Raw genomic sequence first — 26,365 nt, forward strand, 5'->3', positions numbered from 1 at the left:
GCACTTGCATGTGGCAATAAAGACTATTATTGTAATGTCCTTAACCCAACACTGAGTGACCTTTTCAAGAGTTACGCACCTCTTCAAATCAAAATATTTTTGGGGGGTCACATACACTTGTTTAGCAGATGTTATTGCGGGTGTAGCGAAATGCTTGTGTAATGGTTAAAAATACTATATGAGGTATTATTGCATAACACCACTGGTGTAAACTATATACACTTCATAGTGTTAAAAATACTACACAGGGTGTTATTGCATAACAATGAAAGTGTTAATTCTCTAACACTGACAAAGGGTAACAGGGTCAGCACTAAGCACAGTGTTAATTTAACACTCAAAAGTGTGGACCAATATAGACTATAGTCTGTGTTGCCTTAACACTAGAACATTTGCTGTGTAGAAACGGTCTCTGAGCCTGTTGGTATCAGAACTCATGAGCCGATACCATCTACCCGACGGTAAGGGAGTGAACAGCTCGTGGTTGGGGTGTATGGGGTCCTTCCACAGGCACAGTTTTGAGAAGGTGTCCTGAATGGGTCGGAGCACTGTCCCAGTTATGTACTGGGACACTGTTCACTAAATGTCTCCTAAGAACACCCACTCCTTTATCACCTTTATTTATGTGTGCAACGTTTTAAGCGTTTCAACCACCAATGAGTAAGAAATTGTTCTGAAAAGTAGTCATACCATTGGATGCTGTAGTCAGAGTCCTCCCCCTATTTTTCCGGAAGAGGAAGTACTCTGTTGCTGACGTTTAATGTTGCTGAGAATGATGATGGCGTCTACAGACCATTCTTTTCTGGACCTGACAGATAAAGAAACGCGTGAAAAACTGTCACAGTGGGACCGGCGGACAGATGCCATGGCTCCCCTGACCGAGAAACAAACGGACTCTATTCTGGACATCCGAGCTGCCGCTGAAACCCTCCCTATTCCCGCAGAGGTGAGTTGACAAGCTAGCTGCTAATGCTAATAACCTAGCTAACTAGGCTACCACCGATTTAGCAGTTAGTTGACAGGTGCAAAGATGCATTCCAGAAGGCAAATTGGTTGATTACATTGTAGGATTGTCAGGAGGGACTTGCTAAGGAGCATAACATTAGTTAGTGTCACAAGTCAACCTAGCTAGCTGCCAGTTCAAATATATAGCTAGCTAGCAACCGTCTGCCACGTCGTTTGTTGAGTCTTAGTTAGTAGCCACTAGCCAGCTAGGCTAACGAGCTACTTTGCTAACAACTTCCAGAGTTGATATGCTTGTTTGATGACTTCTGTGAGTAGGCTTAGCTAACTCTCACTAACATACCATTTAGTCATCGAATCATAACCTCATATCATAGTAACCTGTCAATCAAACCTGGTAAAGATAGCTCTAACTGTTTAATATTTTGAGATCTATGACAGTATTGATTGTGTCATGTGTTGGTTTAAACCGCATTTGCGTTCCCTATCCAGTTGCCCATTGAAGACTTGTGCAGCCTGACATCCCGCTCTTTACGGTCCCCATTTACGACAACTGTACCAGCTTCCACAGAAGATGTCCTGCTCAAGGGCTTTCAGATGCTTGATCTGGAGAATGAGAGGATAGAGACAGCACAACAGGTGTGTTGCTTTTCATTACACTTCAATGCTACCACTCTGGCTGTGATTACAAAAGTAGCCTAATAATTCTGATATTTTCTCCACAAATTGTCTCTTGACCAATCACATCAGCTCTTTTTCAGAGCTGATCCGATTAGTGAGAAAAGATACGAATTGGGCAGCCTGTATAAACGTAGCCTCTGAGGCACACACACGTACACACTGTCATTACATGCCCTTACTGTCTACTATTTTTCGTATCATATGATTGTTGCATGTGTTAGTTTGTTGTGTAGTAGTTAGCTATTTCAGTGTTCTTTGCGTTGCAGTTTTTCTCCTGGTTTTCAAAGCTACAGACACAAATGGATCAAGATGAAGGAGCTAAGCACAGGTGAACTTGATGTTCATGTCTTTCCACTTGCTGATCTCTCAAATTGAAAGTAGATTTGTATACAGTGCATCATAAACTGCATTAGATCTCTATCTCTGAGGAATTTACTGGAATGTTCCGTGTGTGTTACTCCTGCAGGAAAACCAGAGACCATCTCAATTGTTATCAGGAACAATGTGATGCTATTCTGAGTGACGTGAATGCTGCCCTTGAGCACCTGGACTCTCTGCAGAAGCAGTACCTGTTTGTGTCCAACAAGACAGGCACCCTCCATGAGGCTTGTGAACAGCTCCTTAAAGAACAGGTAGAGAACCATTTTACATGTAGGCTGTGAGACTGTCAGCGGCACAAAAGGTACCAACAGATCATAGTAGTATGGACCTGTTTCCATTTGTAATGGAATGCAACATCGGACATGAAATGTCAGCCTGTTATCAAAATCATAGTTCCCTGCCAACATATACTTTTCTCTTTAACAGTCTGAACTGGTGGATCTGGCTGAGAGCATACAGCAGAAGCTTTCCTATTTCAATGAGTTGGAGAACCTCAACACAGTATGCTGGTTTTCTGATTAAACCTATTATCCATCCTCCTTTGCTGTGACATTTGAAATCCTTGAGCAAATGTCTCTGAAGGGGAATCTTGTTCCTAACCCGAGCATTGCAAAAGGTCATCATCTCTCTCGCTCTGTCTTTGCAGAAATTAAACTCACCCACACTGTCTGTAAACAGTGAAGGATTTATACCAATGCTTTCAAAATTGGATGACTGTATAGAGTATGCTTCATCCCATGTAAGTATATTTTCAGCTCACAATGGAAAGTGTCCGTATTCTACTGTAGAGCTGTGTCACTATATTGTGTTATGACTTACTTATTTCTGTTATTTTTCACCTACAGCCAAACTTTAAGGACTACCCAGTGTATCTGGCCAAGTTCAAACAATGTCTGTCTAAAGCTATGCACTTCATGAAGACTCACACTGTGAACACTATGCAGAATCTCACCAACCAGTTAACAAAAAGGGTAGGAAGAACTCCTCGGCCACTTTTATTATCGATAGTGACTTGGTACTGGTACACAATCAACTGTCTTCGCTCTTGAGTTGTATGTCTGATTAGAATATACTTTTCTTTCAGGATCCATTGGGTCTGGCTAACGCAGACAATGCCTTCACACTGTACTATGTCAAGTTCAGAGCAGCTGCACCCAAAGTCAGAGTTAGTATAATTACTTATTTTTTCTTTTGGAATTACCATCAACATTCTAAGCCACCCTTCTTTTGGTATGCAATTATGTGTTGTCTTTCTAGAGATTAATAATTGTGTGATTGTTCTTTCAGACACTGATTGAACAGATAGAGCAGAGGTCAGAGAGAATTCCTGAGTAAGTATGGGGCTCTTGTATGCTAAAACGCCATTATCAGGAGCACCTCACCTATGTAATGTTTTCTGTCATCTACGTATAATTATTTCCCACGTTCTGGCATCTCCAGGTACCACCAGCTGTTAGAGGAGATCCACCAGTGCTACTTGGACCAGAGAGAGCAGCTCCTCAGCCCCAGCATCACATCCACCATCACAGACCTGACCAGTCAAAACAACAAGGACCACTGTGCATTAGTAAGACCACATATATATTTTTTTACTAGAATCCATTCACTTTTGATTATCTGAGAAGCCTTCAACATGGTTTGCCAGTGCCGATTCTGTCTGTCCTGTGTTCTCCTCCCAGGTGCGTAGTGGCTGTGCCTTCATGGTTCACGTCTGTCAGGATGAGCACCAGCTCTACAATGAGTTCTTCTCCAAACCCACGATCAGACTAGAGTAAGTAGCACCATCCCCTAGTGCTGGTATAGGAGTGAGTAAGAAGCATGTACAGTTTGTCTTACAACACATTCTGCATATGTTTGTCAAGGAGGCGGGGCTATTTCCTGGTTGGTTAGTATTCACCATAGTATCTGCTGAAGCTCATGACACCTCTATTGTTGTATTGCTGACTTCAGGTTTTCATTAACTGAATTTGCTGAGGGCAGCCATACAATTCAACACAGTGTCATGTAAATGTATCTAACCTTCCAGTGGGCTGCAGAAGAAGCTGTGTCTGTAACTGAGAAGCAAAGAGCCCTGCCCGTTCTACTTCAGTATATGTACAGGGTGTTTGTCTTGAAGGCAAGGCTCACATGAATGGCTATTTCCTGGTCAGTATTCTCAATAGTATCTGCTACAGCATGTGATGGCTCTACTGTAGTAATTGCTAACTTAGGCATTCATTATCTAAAACGGCAGCTTTACAATTCAACACAGTGAGACGCAAATCATTATCTAGCTTTCTCGCTTGGAGCAACAAATACACTTCCAACATATTATTTCAAGAGGACGACTCAAATATGACCTTTACATTGCAGTGAGTTAACTCACTGAGCCTTGTGCTTGCTAGTCTGACATGTGAATGGGAATAATGGAACTTGCCGTCGGGTTTACCCCCTCTAGTGAGCTGCTGGAGAAGCTGTGTCTGTCGCTTTACGACGTCCTGCGGCCACTCATCATCCACGTTATCCACCTAGAGACCCTGTCAGAGCTCTGTGGCATCCTCAAGAATGAGATGCTGGAGGACCACGTCCACAACAACGGTACTGTTGTTCACAATACAAAGGACCTACTCTGGTTACTCTAACGATCCGATACAGTTAACTCTTTGTAGGAAATATGCACTTCTATGTTACATTTACCAGAACATCTTACCATACAAGATGGCAATATACAGTGAGCTCCAAAGTATTGGAACAGTGACAAATGTAGTTGTTTTGACTCTGTACTCCAGCACTTTGGATTTGAAATGATACACTGACTATGTTTGTAGCTGGTCAGTTGGGGGCCTTTGACGCGGTGGTGAAACAGATGCTGGAGGATGTCCAGGAGAGGCTGGTCTACAGGACACACATCTACATCCAGACTGACATCATCGGATACAACCCCGCCCCCGGGGACCTGGCCTATCCTGAGAAACTGGAGATGATGGAGGTGGGTCTGTCTGATGTGGCTGTTTTCAGTGAGTCACCCCTAGATACAAATGTAAGGTACAGTGCCTTGGCGTTTTTCCTTTTTTGTTGCTTTAAAACCTGTCATTTAAATGGATTTTTATTTGGATTTCATGTAATGGACATACACAAAATAATACAAATTGGTGAAGTGAAAATAACAAAACGGAAAAGTGGTTTGTGTATATTTATTCACCCCTTTTGCTATGAAGGCCCTAAATAAGATCTGGTGCAACCAATTACCTTCAGAAGTCACATAATTAGTTAAATAAAGTCGACATGTGTGCAATCTAAGTGTCACATGATCTCAGTATATATACACCTGTTCTGAAAGGCCCCAGAGTCTGCAACACCACTAAGCAAGGGGCACCACCAAGCAAGCGGCACCATGAAGACCAAGGAGCTCTCCAAACAGGTCAGGGACAAAGTTGTGGAGAAATACAGATTTGGGTTATAAAAAAATATCAGAGACTTTGAACATCCCACGGAGAACCATTAAATCCATTATTAATAAATGGAAATAATATTGCACCACAACAAACCTGCCAAGAGAGGGCCGCCCACCAAAACTCACAGACCAGGCAAGGAGGGCATTAATCTGAGAGGCAAGAAAGAGACCAAAGATGACCCTGAAGGAGCTGCAAAGCGCCACAGCTGAGATTGGAGTATCTGTCCATAGGACCACTTTAAGCCGTACACTCCACAGAGCTGGGCTTTATGGAAGAGTGGCCAGAAAAAAGCCAGTGCTTAAAGACAAAAATAAGCAAACACGTTTGGTGTTCGCCAAAAGGCATGTGGGAGAATCCCCAAACATATGGAAGAAGGTACTCTGGTCAGATGAGACTAAAATTGAGCTTTTTGGCCATCAAGGAAAACGCTATGTCTGGCGCAAACCCAACACCTCACATCACCCCAAGAACACCATCCCCACAGTGAAGCATGGTGGTGTCAGCATCATGCTGTGGGGATGTTTTTTATCGGCAGAGACTAAGAAACTGGTCAGAATTGAAGGAATGAGGGATGATGCTAAATACAGGGAAATTCTTGAGGGGAAACCTGACAATGACACTAAGCATACTGTTAAAGCATCATTTGAGTGGTTTAAGGGGAAACATTTAAATGTCTTGGAATAGCCTAGTCAAATCCCAGACCTCAATCCAATTGAGAATCTGTGGTATGACTTAAAGATTGCGGTACACCAGTGGAACCCATCTAACTTGAAGGAGCTGGAGCAGTTTTGCCTTGAAGAATGGGCAAAAATCCCAGTGGTTAGATGTGTCAAGCTTGCTGCAAAAGGTGGCTCTACAAAGTATTGACTTGGGTGGGGGGTGAAAACTTGAGCATGCATAACTATTCTGTTTTTTTGGCTTATTTCATGTTTGTTTCACAATAAAAAATATTTTGCATCTTCAAAGTGGTATGCATGTTGTGTAAATCAAATGATACAAACCCCTCAAAATTTATTTTGATTCCAGGGGGTAAGGCAACAAAATACAAAAAATGCCAAGGGGGTGAATACTTTCGCAAGCCACTGTACATTTTCTGTTTCCCCTCTGTAATTGGAATATTTAAGAGTTAAACAGTTGTTCCCTTTCTGTAATACACATGATTTCCAGTGTTCTGTTTGTGCAATGTTTTGTTGATTGTAATTGACGCCAGACTGGAGGTACAAGGACAGGGGCCACTTGATTATTATTGTATTATGTGATTCTGTAGCAGCTGATAGTCACTGCATTTAGTTTTGTCTTCCTACAAGCCTCTGGGGTTGGTGTTTACAGAACACTTGGTGCTGTCTGATTTAAAATATAAAGGGCTTGTCTCTAAGAGGCCAGCTAGACATTACATTTTTCTCAGCTTCTGTGCTGTTGCAACTTGTAATAAACCAGATTGATTTATGATTGACTTTATCTGCGGCTGCTCTTCACTTTTCACCTAGTATTTCCTATCACAACCCCCCCCCCCCCCCCCCCCCCCACCCACCCTAATGGTTAAGATTTGGTGAATGTGTGCTGATCCTAGATCTGTGCCTACGGGCAAGTTCTACCTGCAGCTGTCTTCGATACAACATAAAGACAGTTTGTAATCCATCTCTTTCTCGCTCGTGGGGTTACAGAAAATTGCCCAGAGCCTAAAGGAAGAGCAGATGAAGCTAATGGCCCAGGAGTCGTCATTCTCAGACGTGCAGCTTGAAGATCCAAATGACAGGAGAGCCAGTAACGCAAGTCAGTGTTTACAAATGAGTGTAAAGGGATATCTTATCTTTATATGTTGTGAATAGTGCATTCTGTTCATCAATCAAATGTATTTATAAAGCCCTTCTTACATCAGCTGATGTCACAAAGTGCTGTACAGAAACCCAGCCTAAAACCCCAAACAGCAAGCAATGCAGGTGTAGAAGCATAAGTCTTACTGTTGTACCTTTCTGCCCTCCTCTCTTTTCCTTCCATACAGGTAGTATAGACTCGTCCCGCTTGCAGCCATCCATCTCTCCCGCTGACCTGCATGGCATGTGGTACCCCACAGTCAGACGGACGCTGGTCTGCTTGTCCAAGCTCTATAGGTGCATAGATGTGAGTGCTTGGATTATCTGGCATTTTGCATGTTTACTCTTCGATGTATGAGAGCATATGAGATATAGTCATATGAATGAATCGTGAGCCTAGTCCATTTCATGATGCTATTTGACCTTTCCTCTTGATCTCTTTAATCTACCATCCACCATGTTGTCCCTGTGTTGATGCATTGAATTTCTTGGCCCTCCAGAGAGCAGTCTTCCAGGGCTTATCGCAAGAGGCCTTGTCTGCCTGCATCCACTCCCTGCTCAAAGCGTCCGATGTCATCCTGAAGAACAAGGTTGGTGCCGATTTTATTTTATTTATTTTATTTTTGGGTTGGCTTGTGATGTGATATGTGATATGTTGTATTATACGTTTCTGCCTGTATACGGTGTAATTGAGAAATACAACTGTAGCTTTACGATTAGCATGTTATTCGTTTTTTCCTCTATAAATGGCTCAATACTAGTTTTGTTTTTGGAACAAGGTTACATTTGGATTATTCCGATGTTATATTTAGCGCTATGACTTCATCTTGTCCAGACGCAGGTAGACGGTCAGCTGTTTCTGATCAAACACCTGCTGATCATGAGGGAACAGATCGCTCCCTTCCACACAGACTTTGCCATCAAGGAGATCTCTCTGGACCTGAAGAGAACCAGAGGTGAGAAGGGAGAGATTAGGCCAGCGGATGTATGTTCTGGCTCCATAAAACCTGTCATTATATTGTCATTATCAGTGGGGAATGCCCATTGTGTCCATCAAATGCACATATGACTATTATAATAGTGGTAATAACTTGAGATACTGTATAACTTGTAGCTTTTGGTAGAAGTGTTCCTGTTTTAGCACTCATTTCAGCCATCGTATTTCATTTGTAACACTAGAGGGCACTCTAATTCTTCTTCAGCAAGATTAATCTTCTTTTTTTTGTCTCAAATCAGATGCTGCCTTCAAAATGATGAACCCAAAATCTGTCCCTGGTTTCTTCAGACTCAACAGCCACAACGCTATCCTAGAATTTCTATTGGAGGTAAAGTTTTTGATTTGGTTTAAATATAGAATACATATACAGTGCCTTACAATGGTGTTCAGACCGCTTGGCTTTCTTCACATTTTGTGTTACAAAGTGAGATAAATGTATTGGTCCTTTTTTTCCAAAAATCTATACAAAATATTCTAATGTCAAAGTGGAGAGAGAAAAAATAAAAGATTACTAGAAATTAAATAACTAAAATATAGTCGTTGCATAAGTATTCAGCACCCTGAGGCGATACATGTTAGAAACACTTTTGGCATCAATTACAGCGGAGTCTTATTTTGAGCTTTGCACACCTGGATTGTGCAATATTTTCCCCAGTATTCCTTTCAAAATTCTTCAAGCTCTGTCAAAATGTTGGATCATGGCTAGATGGCAATTTTGGAGTCTTGCCATAGATTTTCAAGCTGATTTAAGTCAAAACTGTAACGTGGACATTCAGGAACATTCACAGTCTTCTTGGTAAGCAACTCCAGTGTAGATTTGGCCTTGTGTTATAGGCTATTGCCCCGCTGAAAAGTAATTTACTCTCCCTGTCTCTGGTGTAAAGCAGACTGAAGCAGGTTTTGCTCTAGGATTTTGCCTGTGCTTAGCTCCATCCAGTTTCTTTTTATCCTGAAAAACTCCACAGTATTTGCCAATGTCAAGCATACCCATACCATGATGCAGCCACCACCATGCTTGAAAATAAGGATACAGTTACTCAGTGATGTGTTGGAATTGCTCCAAACATAAGGCTTTGCATTTACGCCAAAAAGTGTGTTCATTTCCTGTCTTTTTTGTTTTGATGGTGCAGTTTTACTTTAGTTTTGTAATAGTTTTATTCTATATATTTGTATTCTTTTCACTCTGTCATTGAGGCCATTAGTGTGGAGTCACTACAAAGTTGTTGATCCATGTTTAGTTTTCTACCATCACTGACATGAACTTTGAAGCAGTTTTAAAATCATCAATAGCCTCATGGTAACATCCTTGAGCAGTTTCATTCCTGTCCTGCAGCTCAGTTCTGAAGATTGACTTTCTTTGATGTGTCTGGGTGGTTTAATATATAATCCACAGCATAATTATTAACTTGACCATGCTTATGATTTGTTATTGCTACCGATCTACCAACCACTGACCTTCTTTATGAGGCTTTCGAAATGCTCCCTGGTCGTTGTAGTTGAATCTATGCTTGAAATGCAATACTTGACTGAGAGACCTAAAGATATATGTATGGGGACAGAGGAAGGGTTAGTCAATAAAAAAATTCTACCCCTAATATTTCACACAGTGAGTCCATGTAATTTGTGATTTGTTGAGCCAAATGTTGCTCGTAAAATAATTTAATGCTTACTGAAAGAAAAGGGCTGAACACTTATGCAACGACTATTTTAGTTATGAATTTTTTTCATCTTAAGATTTCAAAATAAATATTCTTCCACTTAGACCTCAGAGTATTTTGTGTAATTTGTTGAGAAAAAATGACATCGATTTTAATCCCACTTTGTAAAACAGTATAAGGTTAAGAAATCCCAAAACTCCTGGTCCTATCCCTATGTCAGGAAAACCTGGCAGTATATGTCATTTTTCATCTATACTACCACTTACTAGTTACTAACCCCTCTCTCTCTCTGTTGGACCTTAGGGATCACCGGAGATAAAGGAGCACTACATAGATTCGAAGAAGGACGTGGACCGTCATCTGAAGTTTAGCTGTGAGCAGTTCATCCAGCAGCAGACTCACCTCTTTGTTGGGAATCTGGAGGAGTTTCTCACCAAGGTAACGTGTCAGTCTGACAGAGAGGAGAGGCAGACCGATAGCCTGGGGCTCAGACTTCAAAAACATGACCTTGGACTTTCTCTTTTCTTTTTCTGGTAATTCACTGACTACTGACTGAGGGTCATGATTTTGTGCAGTAAAACTGAAAGATAAAGGGCTGTTCAAAGGTGAATCTTATTCTACTGGAATCTAGGCCTTTTCAAATGTGATGGGTTTCGTTTTAAAACATTGTGACCTTCTGTTCTGAATCTACTCAGTGCCTATCATCCATGGTCTTTCTCATACAGTATTAAAAGTCATACAGTCTTAAAGTGGTTATAATGAATTGGACTTACAGCTAACTGCCAAATTAAAGGAAATGCCAACATAAAGTGTCTTAATAGGGTGTTGGGCCAGAACAGCTTCAGTGCGCCTTGTCATAGATTCTACAAAGTGTCTGGAACTCTATTGCAGGGATGTGACACCATTCTTCCACAAGAAATTCCAGAATTTGGTCCAGAATCTCCCATAACTGTTGGGTTGAGATCTGGTGACTTACACACACCCTTTAAACCCCTTGAGCTATTTTGAGATCCCTCTTTCAAATTCACTGAGATCTCTTCTTCTAGCCATGGTAGCCAAAATTATGGGCTACTTGTTTTTTTTTTTATATATACATGACCCTAAGCATGATGAGATGTTAATTGCTTAATTAATTCAGGATCCACACCTGTGTGAAAGCACCTACTTTACTTTTGTGTCCCTCATTTACTCAAGTGTTTCTTTTTATTTTGGCAGGTACCTGTATAGAGCACTTTCAGCAAATGCCTTCCTCAATCTAGAATAGGACTTATAGTCAAGTCTAACTCACGTTGTCCTTCACTGAGGAAGATGGGAACTTGTCTTGTGTTGTTTCAGGTGTCCGCTCTGAAAACCATGGCCATCCAAGGAGGTCCCACGTACAACCTCTCCCAACAACCTTGGGCACAGCCAGGTACGAAACCGTATCATCATATTTCAGGGAAACCTCTAAATCATATGGTGGAATGAAGGCTTGGAACTGAGAAATGACTCACGCTCTCTCTCTCTCCCCTTTTTAGCCAAGATCAACGACATAGTGATGGCTACCTACAGGGTGATGAAGAGCAAGCTGCCAAGCACGTTACAGAGCATGTCCTTGTACCTGGCCAACAGAGACACAGAGTTTATCCTCTTCAAGCCTGTCCGGGTGGGTGTCTGTTAGACAGTGGAGTTTAATCTCTCCTCCTTTAGCCAACCCTGTACTAGCCTGGTCCCAGATATGTTTCTGCTGTCTTGCCAAAGTACAAATTAACAGATCTTGGGCCAGGCTAACCCTGTAGCGTAACAGGAGCTCATAGGAGTTTTTAGTACACACCTACATAACAAATAGGATATTTTCAGCAGGTGCTCAGGCTGAGCAATTTGCAGATACTTTTTTTTTAAGCCTTGTTCCTGCTTATTAAAAATGAATAATTATTCAGTAATTATCATGGCTCTTTGTGCACAGCTAGGTGCTAATCTACAGTAAGTGAATCTAAGTGCACAATAACACCGTTGACATGGCAACTGGGATACAAAGGGGACCAGCGAGGGGATAATTTCTCTCCAGCAGCTCTCTGACTAACCTGCTGTTTTCTCTAACAGAACAACATCCAGCAGGTGTTCCAGAGACTGCACGCCTTGCTTCAGGAGGAATACAGTGGAGAGGACCTTCAGATCATCGCTTGCCCTTCTATGGAACAGGTAAGGCTGGTACTAGCTACACTTACAAAATCATAACCAAGGGCAAGGTATTACAAGGTTTTACAATCTCTTCCTGGAAATGGCTGTTCGATCTAAAGATCTTTTTTCAAGTGTATTTATTCAACCTTGGTTTATTCAGCTTTTCGCTGTGTGTAGTGGTGTCTGAAGCGACATTCAAAGTCATGCTGGATGTTTTTAGTGGAGTGAGTCCTCGCTCTCTCTCTTCTTCAGATTAACCTGCTGTTGTCTGTGAATAAGTAACCTGAAGGCCTGGTCAGCAGAGCTCTGTCTGGTCTGGACAGAAGGGTGGACAGGAGAGTTAATCCAGCCCTGACCTAGCCAGACCTGGAGCTTGTGGAGCAAAAGTCTAGGAAAAGGACTGTGCTAGTCTTTGGCCCTCGACCTGCAAAGATCCTACACAAGGCCAAAGATACCCCAAACACAGACACAACCAACAGCTTCCGAGCATGTTGTGGTCTAGTTAGGCATTCAATCACTCAGTTGGTAGGATCAGGTGAAATGAAGACTTTCTTTTTGGTACTGATCTTGAATCAATTTGTTCAACTAAAATTTAAAGGTGTTGGGCTTACTTTGTTATGTGGGAGAGATCCACACAGACTAGGGTTATTGGCTATATCAACTGTATTTCTCTTATCATAATAAAACATTTCTGAGTCAAGATAAGTTGGCACATTCAGTGAGCGTAGCAAATGGGAAACAAGGGTGAATGTTGAGCGGCTGGAATAAGGACACTCTAACCAGGCTAATAGAGGAGATAGAACTTTATTCATTAGTCGGGTAGCTAATGAGCGACGAGCAGCCGCCACGTTTATGCTTCATGGATTAAGAGACGGAATGAAAAGAAAACATGCTGCACGATATGTAACATCTCTACGCCTTTCTCTATGAACATGGAGATCTCTGGTCTATGACAGCCTGTGCTGCAGGGCTCTCAGGTTTTAACACTGCTCCCTTGGTCTGTTTTTAATAAAGGAACCCTTCTGTTTTACTGTCAGTGGTTTCCAAATGGTAGTTCTTCCTCCTGCTCTCTCCATTGATGTTTCAACTTGTTGCATACATGTAAAAAAAAAAAAAAAGTACCCTGAGAACTTGTTTAATTTTATTTTTTTTACCTTTTCTTTTGTATTTGGGATGCTTGAACTTCTCTATAACTTGGTGTTAATGGACCTTTGTCGATAGCAGTTTTGCACTGTAAAGGAATGGAGAAGTCAGTGGTCTTACTCAGAAATGTAATATATTATGGATATATTTGCCTAATGCTACTCCCACATTCAATGTATTACAAAGTTAATGTAAACTTTAACTGCAGCTTTTTCTTTGACATCCTCTGTATAGAAGAAGTGTGTGTGTATAGTGTAACTACTGTATTTATCCATGAACAATCTGATTAAAAAGGATGACAAATTAGTATATCTGCTGTCCTTGTCTCATTGTTCACACTATACATAAGCACTATTGTCTCATTGTGCAGTTTTTGAGACTAGATAAGTTGCTGAATCCAATATAATTTAATGAAAAATGAATTATTTGGCTTTGGTAGCTATCTGAACTCTCTTCTTGACTGAGTGGTGCTTGTCCAGAGGTGTCTTCAGTCTCTCCATTTGAGAGACCAGGCTATATTGGGGCGTGACCTTCTGTGGACTTGGGGCCTGCTGGTAGGTGATATAGCCCTGGATCTTCTGCAGAAGGTTGTAGATCTCTGCACTCTTCATGTGGAGGTGTCTCTGGTCCAGGTCTGGCCCAGGCAACATCAGGCTCTTCAAGTGCTCGAGCTGGGGAAAAGCAAAGTGATCAGCTCTGATATGAGTGGGTGTTAATAGAAAGCTGTGGAAGGATGTGACACCTGTGATCAACTTCAGTGCTCATTATAAAGCATGGTATTCTCCTGTGCTTCTCGCATGATTAGAGTAATATACGCCACTCACCTGGTGTCTATATTGAATCTGTAATTGACAATGTCAGTGTCTCTCACCTTGAGTTTGGCACCCACGTTGAACCTCACACTGCTCTTGCGAGAGGTGAAGGTGAGGTAGATGCATTCCTGGGTCTGGATGCGGAGGCTGATGTTGGGGCTGAGGGTCAGACAGATGGGCTGGAAGGGAGGGGCGTGGACATGGGGCTCGTGGTCCAGCCAACTCCAGCGCCTCCTCATAGCCCCGGTGTCACTGCAGCAGGAGCCTCCCAGCTGGGTCAGGTTCACCCTGCCAAACAAGCAAAAAAAACACAAACGTACAGTTATGAATATAACTACTGAACGAGGGATAACATACTATGGGGAGTCAACGACCAACCATATTCACCTGAAGAAAACACCCAACGGGCCAATGGAGCTCACCCTCGGAAGCCCCGCCTTCCTGGCTATAATGCCGGGCTCGCATGAATTTCATCAACCCTCTGACGTCATGGGCCCAAAATATGTTTTACCGCGTTCCCTCCTTCAGGGAACAGTAGTTATATTCATAACTGTAAGTTCCCTTTGAGTCGGTCACTTGGTATAACATACAATGGGGACATACAATCACGTCCAAAGCCAGCCCAGAGGGTACCAAACTAGGAGGCCCATGGCAGCCCACGTACACACAGGTTCCATCATCTCCAAAAAGGGGTTACACAAGCCACCTTTTTCCCCTAATGAAGGGAAAGGGAAAGGGGGATACCTAGTGGGCATGTAAGTATATGTGTGTAATAGGACTGTTCCTTCTCACTTCATCTGACCTGACCACGGGCCGAATTCCTCACTCCTCCCTACTCCACGGCTGTCCTACCTTATCACTGACTGAAACCAGACTGTTGCCCTTTGCCTCCCTCCATAGGATCCATGAGAATAAACAATAACATGTTTGACCAAATTTTAACTTTCTGCCTCCCTCCATTGCCCGACTCAGTAACTTTCCATACACCTAGTTCTTAACCAACCTCCATTGACCCGAACATATACAGTACCAGTCAAAAGTTTGGACACACCTACTCATTCAAGGGTTTTTCTTAATTTTTTACTATTCTCCACATTGTAGAATAATAGTGAAGACATCAAAACTATGAAATAACACTTTTTTTTAACAAAAAATCAAAATATATTTCATATTTGAGATTATTCAAGGTAGCCACCCTTTGCCTTGATGACAGCTTGGCATTCTCTCAAGCAGCTTTACCTGGAATGCTTTTCCAACAGTCTTGAAGGAGTTCCCACATATGCTGAGCACTTCTTGGCTGCTTTTCCTTCACTCTGCGGTCCAACTCTTCCCAAACCATCTCGATTGGGTTGAGGTCTGGTGATTGTGGAGGCCAGGTCATCTGATGCAGCACTCCACCACTCTCCTTCTTGGTCAAATAGCCCTTACACAGCCTGAAGGTGTGTGTGTGTTTCCTGTTGAAAAACAAATAATAGTCCCGCTAAGCGCAAACCAGGTGGGATGGCGTATCGCTGCAGAATGCTGTGGTAGCCATGCTGGTTAAGTGTGTATTATATTATAAATATATCCCAGGCAGTTTCCCCAGCAAAGCACCCCCACACCATAACACCTCCTCCTCCATGCTTCACGGTGGGAATCACACAATTGGAGATAATCCTCTGCGTCTCACAAAGACGGCGGTTGGTACCAAAAATCGCAAATTTGGACTCATCAGACTAAAGAACAGATTTGCCCATGTTTCTTGGCACAAGAAAGTCTCTTCTTATTATCGGTGTCCTTTAGTAGTGGTTTCTTTGCAGCAATTTGACCATGAAGGCCTGATTCACGCAGTCTCCTCTGAACAGCTGATGTTGAGATGTGTGTGTTACTTGAACTCTGTGAAGCATTTATTTTGGCTGCAGTTTCTGAGGCTGGTAACTCTAATGAACTTATCCTCTGCAGCAGAGGTGACTCTGGGTCTTCCTGTCCTGTGGCGGTCCTCATGAGAGCCAGTTTCATCATAGTGCTTGATGGTTTTTGCGACTGCACATGAAAAAACTAAAAGTTCTTGAAATTTTCCAGATTGAATGATCTTCATGTCTTAAAGTAATGATGGACTGATGTTTCTCTTTGCTTATTTGATCTGTACTTGACATAATATGGACTTGAACTTTTACCAAATAGGGCTATCTTCTGTATACCACCTTTACCTTGTCACAACACAACTGATTGGCTCAAATGCAATAAGAAGGAAAGAAATTCCACAAATTAACTTTTAACAAGGCACACCTGTTAATTTAAATGCATTCCAGGTTGAGAGAATGCCAAGAGTGTGTAAAGCTGTCATTAAGGCATAGGGTGGATACTTTGAAGAATCTCAAATATAAAATATATTTTGATTTGTTTAACATTTTTTGGGTTACTACATGATTCCATATGTGTTATTTCATAGTTTTGATGTCTTCACTATTATTCTACAATGTAGAAAATAAAGATAAACCCTTGAATGAGTCGATGTGTCCAAACTTTTGACTGGTACTGTTTATTCATTATACATGTAAAGTAGGGCCTCCTGAGTGGCGCAGTGGTCTAAGGCAATGCATCGCAGTACTAGCTGTGCCACTAGAGATCCTGGTTCGGGTCCAGGCTCTGTCGCAGCCGGCCATGACCGGGAGACCCACACAATTGGCCAAGCGTCGTCCTTGTAAGGGGAGCGTTTGGCCGGCAGGGATGTTCTTGTACCATCGCACTCTGGCGACGCTGACACGGTCGCCAGGTGTACAGTGTTTCCTTTGACAAAATGGTGTGGCTGGCTTCTGTGTTAAGCGGGCATTGTGTCAAGAAGCAGTGCGGCTCGGCTGGGTTGTGTTTCGGAGGACGCACGGCTCTCAACCTTCGCCTCTCCCGAGTTGCAGCGATGGGACAAGACTGTAACTACCAATTGGATACCATGAAAAAGGGGTAAAAAATATTTTAAAAATACATGTAAAGTAATCAATAAGTATGGTAACATGAATAAGTATATTATAAGCTAGAGTCCAACAGTCTGTATCAAGAATGGTCCACCACCCAAAGGACATCCAGCCAACTTGAAACAAATGTATGAAGAATTGGAGTTAACGTGGATCAGCGTCCCTGTGGAACACTTTCGACACCTTGTACAGTCCATGCCTTGAGGAATTTAGGCTGTTCTGAGGGCAAAAGGGGGTACAACTCAATATTAGGAAGGTGTTCCTAATGTTTGCACAGTCAGTGTATATCCACATGAAAATATGGATCCTTCAGAACTATGGACGTGAACCATTCGCTGGGATGCACCGACTGCAATAGCCACCGAAGTGTGAGCATTTTGAACTTGCACATCTTGAGGTGCCTGTTTAAAACGCACAAGTCCAGGATGAAACGCAACATTCCATTGCTCTTTGGAACTAAAAAGTACTGGCTGTGCCAACCGCTCTGCACTTCTCACTGCTGCTTTTGAAGGAGAGAGGAAATCTCTTCACTCAAGACAGGCGCTAGGACCTCGCGGACCATTGACATAATGACACCACAAAAAGGAGGACGGCACACAGCGATCTACAGACCATGCCCCCTCACCATGCCTCCCACCGTACGGAGCACGCTGCCAGTCTCCCATACATTATGTCCCGAAGGGGCAGAGCGCCACCCTGTGGACTGGGATAATTGTTTTCAGATCCAACACTCTTGAGAACCTTGTGTCTGAATGTGGGGAAGGAACCGTGTTTATTATACCCACACCTGGACGATACCACACTCTCAATACCACTGAACACAGAGGAACCTTGAGTAGAAACAATGTGCTTTCATGGTACTGCCGTTCTGATACCCGACCCACACCTGGTTTAGGGACTTCGGCAACCAGTAACTTGCCCCCATTGGCTGAGCACTTGGGAGAACTGTTGCCCTTGTTGGCGAAACTGGCTTGTCCAAATACATCTGCCTGTCCCTCTTACAAATCCAGGAAAATGTCAACAAGAGGTGGAGCTGAACCACCACTGTCGCCCCCATACATTTCCCCACGGCCAGGATAGTACAGCGGGACAGACGCAGAACAACATTTTGAGGAGAAGCTCTAAAACTGGCTTCCCCGTCTTCACGGTCTTATTCAGCTCATGCAGCAAATTGATATAATACATCTGCAACATTGTGACCACATTCAACGACCGGGCCGCCACACCCTCAGCCTGGAACACTTTGTCCAGCTGATCCAACAAGAACCTCCACTGTTTATTAGGAAGCATCTTGCTAGGATTAGCCCCATTGTTAGCCTCTGGAGCTAAGTAACTTGCCTGCTTTCCATCCATCAGCAGTGTGCAAACGAGCCCCGCCATAACCTGGTAGCACCATCCTGGCTGAATGAGGGAAATCCCAGGTCGCTTTTAGCTCATTGGTGAAATCTTTAAACAGAGGTAAGCAACGCTTCACCGCTGCAGGGACAGGAGTTAAATACAGTACCTTCCCCCAAACCTGTAGGAACTCTGCTGCGGGGGAGAAGACAGCCAATCCACCCCAGGTGATCTGCCACCCTACGACACAGCTCCATCAAAGGCGCATTAACCACCAATGGTTCACCCCCCCTGCCAAATACAAAGTCGGGACTTTAGGCTGCCCCAGACTGATGTCATCCGATTCACACTGAAAACCTTCCAGGGCCAACCAGGGATATATCATCCCCGGAATCCGGACTCTGAACACTGCCAGAGAGAAACCAGAATGGGATGACACCCCTATCAACTCCAACCACAGCTATGTGGCTCCCGAGTGGCGCAGCAGTCTAAGGCACTGCATCTCAGTGCTAGAGGTGTCACTACAGACCCTGGTTCGATTCCAGGCTGTATCACAACCAGTTGTGATTGGTAGTCCCATAGGGCGGCACACAATAGGCCATCATTGTAAATAAGAATTTGTTTTTAACTGACTTGCCTGGTTAAATCAAATGCTGAACTCTCCTGGCCTCAGACAGTCCCATTCTCGAGGTTGTTTCACTGGAAGACCCTTTGCCAGCAGCTCCAATCTTTTTCACAAAGTCAACCCAATGCCTAATGGAAGTTGAGACAATGGTCACACTAACTGGTCCGAGCCAAAGCATCTTGAGCGTGTTTCCACCACAGGCAAACGGGACAGCACTCGTGAATATCTATACTTTTCTTTGTGAAACCACATGCCCTAAGGCACAGTGGGAGATTCAAACTCGGCTTGTTAGCCTTTTTTGACATATTCTTACCACTGGCCATCTTACTCAAGCAAGGAAGTACTGGCTAGACAAGTAGAGCAGAAAGTAGTGGGTTTTTAGCAAACACAGAAACCGATACCAAGACCCAAACTCGCAACATCTAGGGGGACAAGTACTCTCTCACCACTAACAGACACCTACGTCAGAGCCGAATCTCGTAGTCTTCATGTGCTTGAAAAGTTTGTAAATTGTGTGACACGTTCTCCCTTCAGGCGAGCTGAAGAGAGAAGAATTGAGGATATGAATGCGAGCCCCGGTATTATAGCCAGGAAGGCTGGAGCTTCCAAGGGTAGGCTCGGCATCCATCGGCCCGTTGGGAGTAATTTCACTTTTCTTCAGGTGAATATGATTGGTCGTTGACTCTCCATAGTATGATATACCGAGTGACCGACTGAAAGGGAACTCAAAATCACATCCAACATGCAGAACAGCAAGATCACAGATACAATCGGTGTTTCTCAGTATGCATACTACCATGTTCCACACTCTCATGCTCCGAGTGCATTCTTCGAGGACGTTCTCTTGAGTACATTCTTGTGAGACGAGAGTGTGGGGAACACATAAAGCATTACATTTGAGAACAGGGTTGGGGAGTAACGTGTTACAATCCGTTATATGTGTGGTGTCAGGAAAATAACCTCACACTCAACGTCAACAAAACAAAGGAGATGATTGTGGACTTCAGGAAACAGCAGAGGGAGCACCCCCCTATCCACATCGACGGGACAGTAGTGGAGAAGGTGGAAAGTTTTAAGTTCCTCGGTGTACACATCACGGACAAACTGAATTGGTCCACCCACACAGACAGCGTTGTGAAGAAGGCGCAGCAGCGCCTCTTCAACCTCAGGAGGCTGAAGAAATTCGGCTTGTCACCAAAAGCACTCACAAACTTCTACAGATGCACAATCGAGAGCATCCTGTCGGGCTGTATCACCGCCTGGTACGTCAACTGCTCCGCCCACAACCGTAAGGCTCTCCAGAGGGTAGTGAGGTCTGCACAACGCATCACCGGGGGCAAACTACCTGCCCTCCAGGACACCTACACCACCCGATGTCACAGGAAGGCCATAAAGATCATCAAGGACAATAACCACCCGAGCCACTGCCTGTTCACCCCGCTATCATCCAGAAGGCGAGGTCAGTACAGGTGCATCAAAGCAGGGACCGAGAGACTGAAAAACAGCTTCTATCTCAAGGCCATCAGACTGTTAAACAGCCACCACTAACATTTAGTGGCCGCTGCCAACATACTGACTCAACTCCAGCCACTTTAATAATGGGAATTGATGGAAATTATGTAAAAATGTATCACTAGCCACTTTAAACAATGCCACTTAATATAATGTTTATATACCCTACATTACTCATCTCATATGTATATGTATATACTGTACTCTATATCATCTACTGCATCTTGCCATCTTTATGTAATACATGTATCACTAGCCACTTTAAACTATGCCACTTTATGTTTACATACCCTACATTACTCATCTCATATGTATAGACTGTACACTATACCATCTACTGCATTTTGCCTATGCCGTTCTGTACCATCACTCATTCATATATCTTTATGTACATATTCTTTATCCCTTTACACTTGTGTGTATAAGGTAGTAGTTGTGGAATTGTTAGGTTAAATTACTTGTTGGTTATTACTGCATTGTCGGAACTAGAAGCACAAGCATTTCGCTACACTCACATTAACATCTGCTAATCATGTGTATGTGACAAATAAAATTGGATTTGATTTGATTACAAAAAATTGTAACTAATCCGTTACGTTACCAGCAAAAATATTGTAATCAGATTACAGATTCTTTTGAAAAACGAAATGATTACTTTGTGGATTACTTTTAAATTCAGAAAGGATGTTTGTGGAAAAAAATATTTGACACCCCTCTGAATTCTCAATGACATTCAAATCAGCATTGATAAAAGGCCAAGTTTAAATTTGTTCCACCTGAGCGAGTCTGACCCCAAGTCAGAGACCCCTACGATGACACACCGAATGTGTTTGATGGATCGTGAGAAAAGAGCAGGAATAGGCTTTTGTAGGCTACAGTCCAAGCAATGTCTTCCAATGGTGCGACTGTTGTCGGCATCCAAAGATTTTCCAACTTGAATAAACGCTTGGAGGTAATGATGACAGCAGTGGTGTAGTCTACGGCGATACGGATATCACTTATTATTGATATCTACATAGCGCATTGATGTGAATCACATTGCTACTCTCTCATTTAGCTATTTGCGCCTTATGGATTGTGGTTGTTGTGGATGGCTGTTCACAAATCTAAATGTGTATTTGAACGCAATAATGGTTGAATTCAAGTTTTAGCTGCCTGTCAATCGTTGTTTTTGAAACCAGAGGGCAGCCAGTGAAAAATGCGCTCTTGCAACAGCTACATAGTGTGGATCCCAGCCTGTGGAATAAAAGTGGGGCTTTTATTGCTCAATCTAATTCATGCTGATAAAAAATAAAATCCATTGGACACATTCTCAAACTCGCACACTTTTGATAGACTTAAAGGGGCAATCTGTATTTGCTACATCCATTTTTGGGCTTACATTTTTTGGACTTAAATAAATTTGCCCTTTAAACAGCTGCATATTATCAAGATATCAAAGTGTCACCAACAAAAAGGTAAACAATAGGCCTATAGCAAATGCAGCATATGACATTCATTTTTCAGTAGTGCTAAAAGCATGCCATTCCATGAGTGCAGCAAAAAAAAATCCAACTTGAATCAATGAGCCCAATCAGTCCTTCATGACAACAAAAGCATAAACAACAGAGTAGGGCTGGCTAATAAGTCCTTCGTTTTGGGGTTATGCTCAGGTAAAACAATTTGGCAAATCTATACTTCCATATTTCCAAGTCCTGTTCTTGAAGATCAAGGAATATAATATTTAATGGAATTATTGGAATTCTGATAGACTTTGGTTTGTAATGTAAAGATAAAATTTGATCGTATTATTATATGAGGTAGAAAGCGATTAGTTATAAGAAGCCTACATAACCAACCCATAACATAAGTCATCTGAAAGTAACTGAATGTAATCAGATTATGTTACTGTGTTTGGGTAATCCAAAAATTACGTAACTGATTACAATTTTGGACAGGTAACTAGTAACTGTAACGGATTACATTTAGAAGTAACCTACCCAACCCTGGCGATGGGTTAGAAGAAGCAAACCTAACCAACCCATAAAGTGCATTTTAACATCCATATATTGCTAGCTATGTAAACTTTAACATTGATTTATCCTGCAATAGATGTCGTTCAATTGGTAACATACAGTTTTAGAAAGTAACATTTCCAACCATGTTTGAGAAGCACTCGCACTCCCCCTACTGTATCACCTCATGCTGCACCTCCCATTCACTGAACCTTCTTCCAGCCAGGACAATGGCAACAATAGAGACAACAAACAAGATATACACAAAGCAAACATTTGACTTCATAACTATCAACTAGCTGTATGTGAATTGTAATAATGTAGCTAACCAGATAGTTTAACAGACAAAATTACTTAAAACTAATGTTATGCAAGGTAGATGTCATTTATTCGTAGGTGGCTAGCTAGCAAGCAATTATTTGTGGCTATATGGCTAGCTAACAGTAGTAGCTAGCCAGTTAGCCCTATTGACTTACTTACTACCGGGGTTATTGTAGGCAGGTAAACCTTCCAAAATTAACACAGTGTGTATTTATTCATGTATGTATGAAGATAAAATATTGTAGTCAGGCAACATATGAGATGTGAATAGTCAACATTTCATTCCGAAGTCGGAGTGTATTTTCTCTCGTTTCAGCTATTTAATAATGGCCGCAATTGATTTCAAGAAATTGTGCATCATTTTTTTAATGTGTTTGCTACATGTTCTGTGCATACTTTCTGTTTAAACTTGCATTGATGTATGCTTCAAAATATGTACAAACGGAGTACACATTTGAAAAGCCATTTCGCATACTTCGATTTGGACTCATACTCCGACCCTCCCATGCTCGAATTTGCATGCCCGGAGCATGGTAGCATGCATTTTGAGAAACACCCTATATGTCAAGTTACCAAATATAGGCCTACACAGCCCCCAATGAAGCTGAAAATCTATAGGGTACCATTTTCGTTCTTCATTTGCTTAATACTATATTATACACACCATATAAGACCATTGGGATGATAGCAGGTGGCCTGACCCCTGGATGTAAAGATGGCCTGGATGTTGGGTACCAGATCTTTGTCCTCCAGGATCACATAGGTGTAATCAGCACCATGGACAGCAAATATGAGAACGGCAACTCTTCCTGATGGATAGCTTTCACTCCATTAAGGTAAACGATCTGACCATCCTGCGTATTCTCTGATCAACGATACATTTAAAAAATTTATAAAACATATAACTCAAAATAAATATATTGTATATTTTGAATACATTTTCTGAATAATCTCTCCGAAAGGATACAAAACCTGTCCTGTTCCATCTGGAAATATGGTGACAAATGATTGACCACCCTCATAGAGCTTGATTAGTGTGTGCTTTATCTGTAAAATCAAACAGCAATCATGAATTGACATGTACTGCACAAGCATAGCCATTGGCCTTCACTGAAGTATATTGAGTGAGATAATCTATTTGTTAACATCACCCGTGCTGAAAATTGTCATTAAAAGTTCAGTTAGTATACCTTGTGTCCTTGTTCTTCTCCATAAAGTGTGAGAGTGTCTGGAGAATCAATGATTTCCATTTCGGCGAATGAGTCTTCCTTCTCTGCAGTCCAGACCTCATTTGAAAGTCGATAGCAAATGGTGTTACGCAAGTTAACTTTAGATCCTGCAATGTTAAAAGCATCAACACAATGAGTCAGTAAAGTCCACCAGCCTAAGATGTCTGTCTCTACTATATTAAAAGTTTTTCACTTTAATCAGTGGATTCCAAACAACTTTCAGTATCTTAAAGAATTATATAATACATGTCATGTAACAAAGGGGTTGTGACCTTGTGAGTAGACTTACTTTGTTTAGTTGAAAACAGGCAATTCTGGTTCTCCCATTCTTTCAACCTGATGTTTGAGAATAGTACCATTAAGATTTCAGTGATGTTTTAAAGTAGTGCTGTGGGATATCATATCAAAGTTACACTAAATTAGAGTGTATTATATTGGGATCTTTTCAGTGCCCCATCAATCATACGAGAGACTGGTCATGACCTTTGCTTCACCCGTTCCTTCGCAGCCTTCTTGAAGGGTGGGTAAGGGCTTACATCAATCTTCCTGCTCCCCTGGATTGCAGCGAATGCAGCCTCCTCCTTCTCCTCCATCAGAAACTTAGTCATCTTCCAGGCCAACTCACAACAAAACAACTGACAGGAAGATACAACTTCAATTAGCACTGACGTGTGAAGTGAGAGGTGTCGAAGCCTTTGAGCCCAACAAATGGCAGGCTACCCCACCCAAATCCAGAGACCTTGAAGCCCCCTCCTGCTGTTCAGAGACCACACACTGGCATTTTCTACAAGAACTCTGCCTCCAGAAATAAAAGCTTCTCCCAAACTACTCCCGTTGCCTGCTGCACTGCTGCTATGGATTCCACCTGGCGATCTGTTCACCGTCTGCCCTGATTATCTCCCCCACCACACTGTTGGGGCAAGTGACACTGATCTTACAATGGCTAGCCACAAGTCGTTATATATTTAATTATTTTCTTGTGCATTTTGCTATTTTGCTATTTGCCTAATGACTCCTGCATGCTTTGTTGACTACGAACTTTCTCTACCCAACCGTGGGACAGACTATGTTTGTCCCCGCACTCGGGACTCTGACTCTCTATTGGTTACCTAGACTTTTGGCCTCACATACCATTTCTAACCACCTTTCGTCGGCTTTGTATTCATATTACTTGATGAAATTGCTGTACATTATGATCTTGTTGCCATCTGATGCACATTCAGATGTCATAAATCAGCACTGCAGAGCTCTCCCTGTCCTATGCCGTGCCTTTATTGTATTACTGTTGATGAAATTTGGAAATGTGCATGTACACCCTGACCTGTCTACAGTTGCTAGCCCCAATTCTCTGATATCTGCTTTACTGATTTCTACTCTCGTAAAAGTCTGGGTTTTCTGCACGTTAACACTTGAAGCTTATTACCTAAACTAGATCAATTGAAAGTGTGGGTTCACAGCTTCAATCCAGATGTGTTGGTCACTAATGAGACGTGGTTAAGGAAGAGTGTTTTGAATACTGATGTTAACCTTTCTGGTTCTAACCTTTTTCAGCAGACAGATCTTCCAAAGGTGGGGGAGTGGCAATCTTTACCAAGGATCACCTTCAGTGCTCGGTTGTCTCCACCAAGTCTGTGCCCAAACAATTTGATTTGCTGGTTTTAAGCATTAAACTTTCAAATAGAGCTTTGTTGACTGTTGCCGGGTGCTATCGTCCTCCATCAGCATTCTCCTATATTCCTTTCACATTTCCACAAACGTCAAAGTGGTTTCTTTCAAATGGTACCAAGAATATGCATATCCTTTCTTCAGGGCCTGAGCTACAGGCAGTTCGATTTGAGTGTCATTTTAGGCTTTTTTTTTAAAGGGGTGGATCCTTAAGAGTTTTTTAATCACCACTTCATTAAGTCAGGATTCCTATTTGATTCAGCTATGCCTCCCTGCCTGTCCAACATTTACTCATCTGCCACCCCTTCTAATGCGACTATCCCCGATGCTTCTCCCTCATTCTGTTAAAGGTCCCCAAAGCACACACATCCCTGGGTCGCTCGTCTTTTCGGTTCGCTGCAGCTAGTTACTGGAACGAGCTGCAACAAACACTCAAACTGGACAGTTTTATCTCAATCTCTTCATTCAAAGACTCCATCATGGACACTCTTACTGACAGATGTGGCTGCTTTGTGTGATGTATTGTTATCTCTACCTTCTTGCCCTTTGTGCTGTTGTCTGTGCCCAATAATGTTTATACCATGTTTTGTGCTGTTACCATGTTGTGTTGCTACCATGTTGTTGTCATGCTGTGTTGTCATGTGTTGCTGCCTTGCTATGTTGTTGTCTTAGGTCTCTCTTTATGTAGTG

General features: G+C 42.4%; 1 protein-coding gene across 2 annotated transcripts; it reads left to right on the forward strand.

The window, feature by feature from the left end:
- Nucleotides 1-761: 761 nt before the first annotated feature.
- Nucleotides 762-13,540, forward strand: LOC120064360 (conserved oligomeric Golgi complex subunit 3-like). Of its 2 annotated transcripts, XM_039014886.1 has the most exons (23): nucleotides 762-946; nucleotides 1,456-1,602; nucleotides 1,911-1,972; nucleotides 2,111-2,276; nucleotides 2,452-2,526; nucleotides 2,672-2,764; nucleotides 2,871-2,996; nucleotides 3,110-3,190; nucleotides 3,313-3,356; nucleotides 3,466-3,592; nucleotides 3,705-3,796; nucleotides 4,463-4,602; nucleotides 4,833-4,993; nucleotides 7,124-7,232; nucleotides 7,462-7,580; nucleotides 7,774-7,863; nucleotides 8,109-8,229; nucleotides 8,510-8,598; nucleotides 10,232-10,366; nucleotides 11,264-11,339; nucleotides 11,446-11,573; nucleotides 12,011-12,109; nucleotides 12,341-13,540. In XM_039014886.1, the coding sequence occupies exons 1-23, from the start codon at nucleotides 773-775 to the stop codon at nucleotides 12,368-12,370; spliced, it is 2,484 nt and encodes an 827-aa protein (XP_038870814.1). In that variant the 5' UTR covers nucleotides 762-772; the 3' UTR covers nucleotides 12,371-13,540. The 2 variants fall into 2 exon arrangements, with proteins under 2 accessions (XP_038870814.1, XP_038870815.1); XM_039014887.1 differs by lacking the exon at nucleotides 2,452-2,526.
- The last annotated feature ends 12,825 nt before the right edge of the window (nucleotides 13,541-26,365 follow it).

This window comes from Salvelinus namaycush, chromosome 19 (assembly GCF_016432855.1).
Source record: "Salvelinus namaycush isolate Seneca chromosome 19, SaNama_1.0, whole genome shotgun sequence".
Lineage (NCBI taxonomy): Eukaryota > Metazoa > Chordata > Actinopteri > Salmoniformes > Salmonidae > Salvelinus > Salvelinus namaycush.